The 8,484-nt window shown below is 42.3% G+C and overlaps 2 protein-coding genes across 3 annotated transcripts in view; both read left to right on the forward strand.

The window, feature by feature from the left end:
• The first annotated feature begins 41 nt into the window (after window positions 1-41).
• On the forward strand, window positions 42-3,409 carry LOC116697222 (serine/threonine-protein phosphatase 2A catalytic subunit alpha isoform). Its single transcript, XM_032528540.1, has 7 exons — window positions 42-549; window positions 1,031-1,240; window positions 1,385-1,558; window positions 1,650-1,739; window positions 2,106-2,267; window positions 2,385-2,503; window positions 2,634-3,409. Exons 1-7 carry the CDS (start codon window positions 448-450, stop codon window positions 2,704-2,706), a joined length of 930 nt encoding a protein of 309 aa, XP_032384431.1. The 5' UTR covers window positions 42-447; the 3' UTR covers window positions 2,707-3,409.
• A 615-nt stretch (window positions 3,410-4,024) lies between these two features.
• The window catches only part of sfxn1 (sideroflexin 1), a 7,799-nt gene continuing 3,339 nt past the window's right edge, over window positions 4,025-8,484 (forward strand). Inside the window, exons 1-9 of one of the 2 annotated variants that reach the window (XM_032528539.1) lie at window positions 4,025-4,149; window positions 5,876-6,045; window positions 6,155-6,325; window positions 6,702-6,800; window positions 6,918-6,993; window positions 7,322-7,407; window positions 7,536-7,663; window positions 7,841-7,890; window positions 8,153-8,202. In XM_032528539.1, the coding sequence (XP_032384430.1) occupies window positions 5,882-6,045; window positions 6,155-6,325; window positions 6,702-6,800; window positions 6,918-6,993; window positions 7,322-7,407; window positions 7,536-7,663; window positions 7,841-7,890; window positions 8,153-8,202 (824 nt within the window). In that variant the 5' untranslated portion in view covers window positions 4,025-4,149; window positions 5,876-5,881. Of the gene's footprint in view, window positions 4,150-4,837; window positions 5,071-5,875; window positions 6,046-6,154; window positions 6,326-6,701; window positions 6,801-6,917; window positions 6,994-7,321; window positions 7,408-7,535; window positions 7,664-7,840; window positions 7,891-8,152; window positions 8,203-8,484 lie in introns of those variants that run through there. The other variant, XM_032528537.1, reaches the window with a different exon arrangement.

Here is an 8,484-nt window from a genome sequence, read left to right on the forward strand (position 1 = left end):
TGTATCCGCCTGGCATGGCCCACCAGGGATGCGATGACGTATTTGTTGCTCAGCCTCGCTCTAGACCGGAGTTGGCAGGGTTGGGTCCGGGTCTACAATTTCTCTGAGCTAATCTTTGCGATAAAAAAAATAAATAGTTTACGGTTTGACATGGTTGGTAGTTAAACAAGGAGATGAACTTCATCATATTTATTTGTATCATGTGAACTAAACACTTTTCCCCCCACCAAACTGCAGGGACGCGCAGGCAGTTGACGCATTCGTTTTCGCGGGGCGCGCGCGCACAGACACACACACACACACATGCACGCACGCGCGCGCTGCTGCGAATGACTAGCGCATGCTAGGATACAGCATAGCCGGGGCCATCAAAACGTATCGAAACAGCTAAAGGTTTTCCTGATAATTTTAAAGCTAGTCGGCTCGATAGCTGACGGCAAAACAGGCATGGACGACAAGTCATTCACCAAGGAGTTGGACGGATGGATTGAACAACTGAATGAGTGCAAACAGCTGAGCGAGAATCAGGTCAAAGTCCTATGTGAAAAGGTAAGGTTTGCGCAGAAAGGCAGGAGCGCTATTAATACATGTCGTTAGCTTTGTACAGTGCTAGCGGACCATTAGCTGTAAACATCTCCCGAATCATAAGAAGTATTGCTTGGACCAACGTCAGCTAATGCATGTGGCCTTGCTTTGGAGCACACCATTTGGCTGCAGCTGCATGCAGGACCGTTACATTGCTAAGGGATGCAACTAGCCAAGAAGATGGAGGAGGCTGCCTTCTAATGTTTTCCCTAGCTACGCCCACTCCTGTTACCTCTTCCTTATAGAGTGCACTGACACTACCACAGCAAACTATAGTGATCTGCTGTATCCTTCACAATCTGAAACATGGTTAATATTTAGTGTCAGTGTACTAAGGATTGTGTAAAACACATGCCTATTGTGGACTTCTACACTGACTACTACTTGCACTGTTACGTGTTAATCAGCATCATCCTATATTTATTTTCTTGGTCCTCCATTTAAGGCCAAGGAAATCCTGACAAAGGAGTCCAATGTGCAGGAGGTGAGATGTCCGGTGACAGTCTGCGGAGATGTCCATGGTCAGTTTCATGACCTAATGGAGCTGTTTAAGATCGGAGGGAAGTCCCCAGACACTAACTATCTCTTCATGGGAGACTATGTTGACAGAGGCTACTATTCTGTGGAGACAGTTAGTCTCCTGGTTTCTCTTAAGGTAAAAAATAAATAAAAAATAGACTAAATGCCACTGATGCTGTGATATCTATTAAGCAAGTCAACTACAACTGGGATATACATTTAGAGTTGGGGCAAAGATAAAATGTATGGCTGATTTTCTTTTTTTTATGTTTCTTTGAAGGTAAGGTTCCGTGAACGAATCACAATCCTCAGAGGGAACCATGAGAGCAGACAGATCACACAAGTGTACGGCTTCTACGACGAGTGCTTAAGGAAATATGGAAACGCCAATGTTTGGAAGTATTTCACAGATCTGTTTGACTATCTGCCCCTTACTGCACTGGTAGATAATCAGGTAAGGTTGTGTATTCAGATGTATCATGGGACATAAAGCACAGATACAAGACATTCATCACTCATCATTTATTTTTTCTTTCTTTTGTAAGATTTTCTGCCTCCATGGAGGACTGTCTCCTTCAATAGACACACTGGAACACATCAGAGCGCTGGATCGCTTGCAGGAGGTTCCTCATGAGGTAAATTTAGTCCATGTCACCTCTAAACATTTGATCTGAGACAAACTTCGCCTGAAGTCTTTTCTAGATTGTGGATTATTTGGATATTTACTGACATAACATATGGATCTTACATTTATATTAAGGAGTATGATGGCGCATGAAGCTGCCAAGATGCTCGTACAATTTTACAATTATTTAATTTAGTGTACATGCACAATTATCAGATTTAATTTAACATTTTAGAGTTGAAATGATTAGTTGATAAACCAATTTGTCAACCATAGAAAAGCCAGTCTAACAGCATCCTAAAACTTCTACATGGATAGATTTTGTGTTAGCATGCACAACAGACACAACAACACTGATGTTTCCTCTTTGTTTTAGGGTCCAATGTGTGACTTGTTATGGTCGGACCCGGATGACCGTGGTGGCTGGGGCATCTCCCCCCGTGGTGCCGGTTACACCTTTGGGCAGGACATTTCCGAGACCTTCAACCACGCAAACGGCCTCACTTTGGTTTCAAGAGCCCACCAGCTGGTGATGGAGGTACTTCAACTTTGTGTATTTGCGGAAAGTAATTCCATTTTTAACTGCTGATGCACCTTTTAACATACATGTTGTGAATTTTAAAATAAGTAACATGCATGTAATCTCTTAATCTAGGGATATAATTGGTGCCACGACCGTAATGTAGTGACCATCTTCAGTGCACCAAACTATTGTTATCGTTGTGGAAACCAGGCAGCGATCATGGAACTTGATGACACATTGAAATACTCCTTGTAAGTACATTCCTTTTTCAGTTGATATAAACAATACATGTTGATTGTTAATATTTTGGCATTTTCTTAAGAAATGGATTATGGATAAAAATGTGAGTTGATGAGGGGTCTTGCCTTTTTTTTGCTTCAGCCTACAGTTCGACCCCGCACCTCGCAGAGGGGAGCCGCACGTGACGCGGCGCACGCCTGACTATTTCCTGTAAAGATCACTGGCGAGGATGGCAAGAGGGTACACAGAGAAGAGAAGCATTCATAATCCCATGGACCAAAACAATGTGTGCCAAAATCACAATGAAATGGAAACTATCACACCTAGCTAAAGACCACCATCCTTTCAACTTTTTCCTCTCTGTGCATGATGTTTTTATTGCTAGAAATGATTGCTACTATGAACAATACTGTCACTATACCTGCTGGTTTGTCAGGAAACATGAATGAACTAATGCTGGGAATAACAGCTAAATGTAAGTAATATTTGTGTTAGAGTGTTAATAATAACCAGAGTGTTTCCATATACAGTATTTAAGCTGCATCTTTCACTTGGCATGGCCTCAAATCAAAGGTTGCAGTAAATATAATGTAAACTCTTTTCTTTTTGTAACTGAAGCGCAACAGTTTATTTTGTGAAGTGAGATGATAGGGTTAGACGTTGGAAACGAGTCTGGTCTCTTTGCACTTTTGTATTTGGTTTTTATCACATGGCACTGACAGACAATTTTCTTTTTTATACCCCGGTATAGTGTTAGTAGCTTGTTTTCTGCTCTGCTGTCTCTTACGGGAGTTAATGTGATTCATTTAAGTAAGCAATATTGGTACAAATGACATCAGTTGTAAAAGGAAAATGAAAATGTTTTGCAGCCACAGCTATACGAAATAAAGACTGAAGTTGCTTCGTCATTTACTTCAGTTAGGCAGTTCTGTGGTATTATTACCTCTCATCAGTCACCACTAGATGGAAACAGACAGAAAGAAACTGCTGATAATCAACTCTTATAATAATCAGCATAGTGATTATCGGGCTTACTGTAAATGTGTGCAGGAAATTGCGCTCTTTTATGAATGTATGTATTTATTAAAAAGGCATATGATTATTGTGAAACATGAAAGTGATGTGAAGGCTGGTTTGCCATATATGGGACTCATGTATGAATCAAAGAAGGCGTTGTTTGTTTTAAAGGTCACTTTCTTACTGGAAAGAGTCGTTTGTGTGGAAATCCAAAGTTGTGCCAGTAATTAATGATTAATACTGCATGCGAATCAAAGTGGCGAAAATGTCAGAGCATTAACGGATGTGGCACTCAGATCACTGCTGAAAATAAAAGCCTCGTTTAGAAGGACGAAGTTAAAGTAAACAGAGTTCGCCACCTCACGTGTTTACCTACGATTGTATAGTTTTATAGAAGAGTAGAAAATCAACACGCATTACAAGTTTTTTTTTCTATCGGCCATTAATCGTTAAATCTCCAATCTTTGCCGGTGTGAATAGCCGTTTTGAGATGGGACTCTTATTTTGGTAGTGGGCTTCCGGTCGCTGGGGGATGTGTCTCCTCTGTTTGCGCTGGAGCTGTGCTGACGCTGCTGCATAAAATTAGCTGGCTGCAGCCTTTCAGGGACACCTCTTGCGGACCGCCGGAGCCCACAGTGCAGTAAGTCTATCCATGTATATTTTTAAATGGATCCATCCAGACGTCGTTATAGAAAAAAAGACCAGCGTGCACTTTGTGTCTGAGGTCGGGGGAAACTGCCATTAGACGTGTGGGGGCTCCTTACGCCTGCTGCATGTGTGGATGTGGCAGGCTGATACTAGTTGAATCTGGGGCGCACAGCTGGACAATTATCGTGCTGGACAGATGCCGTGCCTAATTAGTAGTTTTAAAACGAGGCTACTTTGATTTGTATTGTCTGGTACAGGTTTGGTTTCTTTGTTTATAGATGCAGAAACACCTCCAGTTACAGTCCAGATCTGACTGGTCTACGTCGCGCTGAACAATTAACCGTATCCAGTCACAGAGCATGACCCCGCGACCACAGACAGAAAGCAGCTAATTCCAGTGTAATAGATGCCTGATACACGAGGAATTAAGGTTGACATAGGACATGAGATGCTGCATGTAGTCTACTAATTGGATGATGGATTTGATTGTAAGGAGTTGGGAATTGCAGGTTAATGTGTAGCCACGCAGGCCTCTGATTGGTTGAGAGTGAGGGCAGAGGCAGCAGAGAGGTTTACAGAGCAAAGACCGTGTCAGTACAAAGTTCAGTTCTGATCTCACCTTCATTTATGAACTATCCTTATTAATGTTATTACGGGGTTGACAGCGGAAATTGCTCTGTTCAAACCCATGCAGTGATATCCATACAGATTTTTCATTGGGCAAGCTCATAGAAGGGGGTGTTTTGTTGTCATCTCGTGAGAATCCCATGGAGTTTAATTAAATTTAAAGAGACAGCATGCCTCCTCCCGCCAGAAAACGAGTTTTCGTTTTGATTGTCAATCCAGCAGCCATCTTTGGTGCAATTTCAGGTGGAGTTTCATCATGCCGCTGCAGATTCCTGCATGCGCTTTGGTGTGTCACTGGTCTCCCAGTAGTTCAGCTGGAGCATGGAACAAATGGTTAAAACCAGATCAGACTGGGTTATCTGGCACACTCACACAATGGGAAGAATGCTGCATGCATATCCACAAAGCTGATGTTTTTGATGTGCAGCGTCTATTCAGTGCAGGCCAGTCTTATCTGGTTTCAGATTGAGATGAAATGCACAACACTACAATGAAATACTAGTGGTGGTGATTATAAAAGCATAACCTAACTGCTTTACTGACTAAACCCTAATATAATTTGTAGTTTGATTAATTAAAAAAACAATAAACTGTGTCCACCATTTACAGTTGTGCATTATGCCTATGCAGGGCTTTCTCACTTTCCAAGAGCTGCTTGTCAGCCACAGTTTGGGGGTTGGTGTGCGCCCATAATAGGGCTTTGCAATTAGGTGCTTCACAACCCTTATGTCAGGTCAGCCATCACTATAGCAACTGCTTATTTATGCTCAATAAGCAGCATGGCAATCCAGAGAAGAGCATTATTTTCATGAGTCCTCCACAGACTTGAGTCTGCAAAAGAAAACAAACAGTGAGGGGCTGTAACTCGTGGGGTGAGTCGGGGGAGCAGGGCCCTGGAACAATACCAGCCTAATACAATACAGTCATGAAACAATTATTCTAGATCATCCTGAGACATTAGTGTTCCTGTCCATGTGCTTTGATCTGTTTAAATCATCATGAGTAAATCATCCTTCACACATCATTTCCTACATGCTTCTGTGCGCAGACAAATACCTGATATGATTATTGTAATGCTTTCATTTGCCCAGATAAATATGGCAGCAGAGCTTTCCACTTCCATAAACATCAAGGAGCCCCGGTGGGACCAGACCACATTCGTAGGTCGGGCTAAACATTTCTTCACTGTCACAGACCCCAGGAACATTCTCCTCACCGACGAACAACTAGCACATGCACACAAAGTCGTCACTGACTACAGGTAAACCAGAACTACAGCTGCCAGCACGGTTGTAGCAGTGCACCAGTAACAGGATGCAAATGCAGTGCTCTTATCAAAGGGTTTGCTTTAAATGTTTACTGTCTCCTAGGAAAGGTACGGTCTCTCCGGGACTGACAGAAGATGAACTGTGGAGAGCAAAATATGTTTTTGATTCGGCTTTCCACCCTGATACCGGGGAGAAGATGATTCTGATTGGCCGCATGTCTGCACAAGTTCCAATGAACATGACGATCACTGGATGCATGATGACATTTTACAAGTAAGAGCATGAAGGATTTTATTGTCAAATTGTTATGGTTCTGCCCAAGCTTATAGATTTAATACCATTACTATTACTACTGTTGAAACTGTAACATTACGGGCCTTTTTCACAAAAGACATTTTTGACATGTCACAGTAAGAAAAGCACAGGTGTGATGAATAAGAAAATGAATGATGGCTGAATTCCATTTAGCTGCTTCAGTTTCAGGCTTCTGGTATTGTGCAGCTTGAACAATGTTAAATAGAACAGAGCCATTGTCAATGTTATTAACACCTGTGCTTTTCCTGCTTTGACAAATCAAATTGTCTGTTACTTGTTCTTTGGCTAACCGTGTACCTACAGCTCAAAATGTTATGCATTTTCAATCTTGCAGGACAACTCCAGCTGTGCTGCTGTGGCAGTGGATCAATCAGTCTTTTAACGCAATAGTCAACTACACCAACAGGAGCGGTGATGCTCCACTCACAGTCAGGTAAGAGACAAGACGTTTTCTGGCACCGACACTGGCTCATATTAACCCTTTAATTCAACAGTTTTTGTTGTGTGGACAGTTTTTGTGTGCTGTGACCGGTGACTCTTTTGTTTGCAGTCAGCTTGGCACAGCTTATGTGTCTGCCACCACAGGGGCAGTTGCCACCGCTCTAGGACTAAATGCACTAACAAAGGTATCAGTTCATCTAACCTCATTCCACATCTCATTTTAATTATCGACTTTAGCCGCATGGGAGTGCTGACATGAAGTTAGCCTCGCACAAATAGTGCCATTGTCACAGAAGAGCAGTATTATTTACAGGGTCATGCCCTGGTGTTAGCCTGTTGTCCTCCCTGCTTTGTGTAATACACTTGATTTATGGTAGAAAAGAAGAAATATTACCTTCAATAATTTCCACTGGTCTGGAAGGTTTAATCGGTTGTGCTATCAGAGTACAGCAGAGCCAAATGATTAATTTCTTACCTTTTTTTTTTTTTTATGCCTCCTCTCGCCTGCTGTAGCACATCTCACCCCTGATTGGACGGTTTGTTCCATTTGCTGCTGTGGCCGCTGCTAACTGTATCAACATCCCACTGATGAGACAAAGGTAAGGAGGCCATACATCAATCAAAGTACGTCGTCGTGACAATGCATAATAGCTCTGACCTCGAGAAGTCACAACACTAGTGGTGAAAATGTCCCATGATTCTGATTTAATTTGCTTTGCTCCTTCAGAGAACTTCAACACGGTATTCCTATAACAGATGAGAATGACAACAGGTTAGGAGAGTCGACGAAAGCTGCACAGCAGGCGATCTCTCAAGTTGTGGTGTCCAGAATCCTCATGGCTTCCCCAGGAATGGGTATGATTGTCTTTGTATCATCAGTCTAATTAGACACCTGCTGTGAGGTTCGTTAACTGCTCTCCTGGCCGCTGGTGGCATCCTTTAATCAAAAGAAAAACAAAGTATGTTCTAAACCACCAACTTTGTTATACAGAAAATGCATTGTGCACTGGTATTTTCTCTGTGTCTTTTCAGCAATCCCCCCGTTTTTAATGAACCATCTGGAAAAGAAGGCCTTTCTGAGGGTAAGCGTATTATTAAATGACTTGCATTAAAACACAACGTAACCTCTGTAACATAAGCTTCATCATCACCGGTTTTAAAAAGCATGGAGGTTTAAATTATAGGGTGGGAACCTCATCTTCCACACCGTGTCTACCGCTCGGTTTTCTTTTCGTGATCACACATCAGAGGAATAAAAAGCGCTGAGGACATGAGGCCACTCTAGTATGGGAATTCACGGCTGCTTTTGTGCCCCTCATTCCTTTTTCTGCCTGGTCTTTTCAGAAGTTCCCATGGATGAGTGCACCTATTCAAGTCGGCCTGGTGGGATTCTGGTGAGTCGTCAGAGATTGTCCATCTGATAAGCAGCCATGTCAAAGTCCATTGAAATTTCCACTGCGTTATCTTATAAGGATATTAAATGTCCGTAATCCTAAGATTTATGTCCCTTAAAGTGTTGCTGTTTAAGTTATTGGGAAGTATCACAATAGGAATGCGCTCATAAGATTGTTAGTCCCCTATAGAATATCATGAAGCTCTTTTTGCCCATCTCAGCCCTTTTTACATTTCTGAAATTTCAGTAGTTTAAAGAAACCTGCCACAGAGCCTGTTCTGTC

This window comes from Etheostoma spectabile, chromosome 10 (assembly GCF_008692095.1).
Source record: "Etheostoma spectabile isolate EspeVRDwgs_2016 chromosome 10, UIUC_Espe_1.0, whole genome shotgun sequence".
Classification (NCBI taxonomy): domain Eukaryota; kingdom Metazoa; phylum Chordata; class Actinopteri; order Perciformes; family Percidae; genus Etheostoma; species Etheostoma spectabile.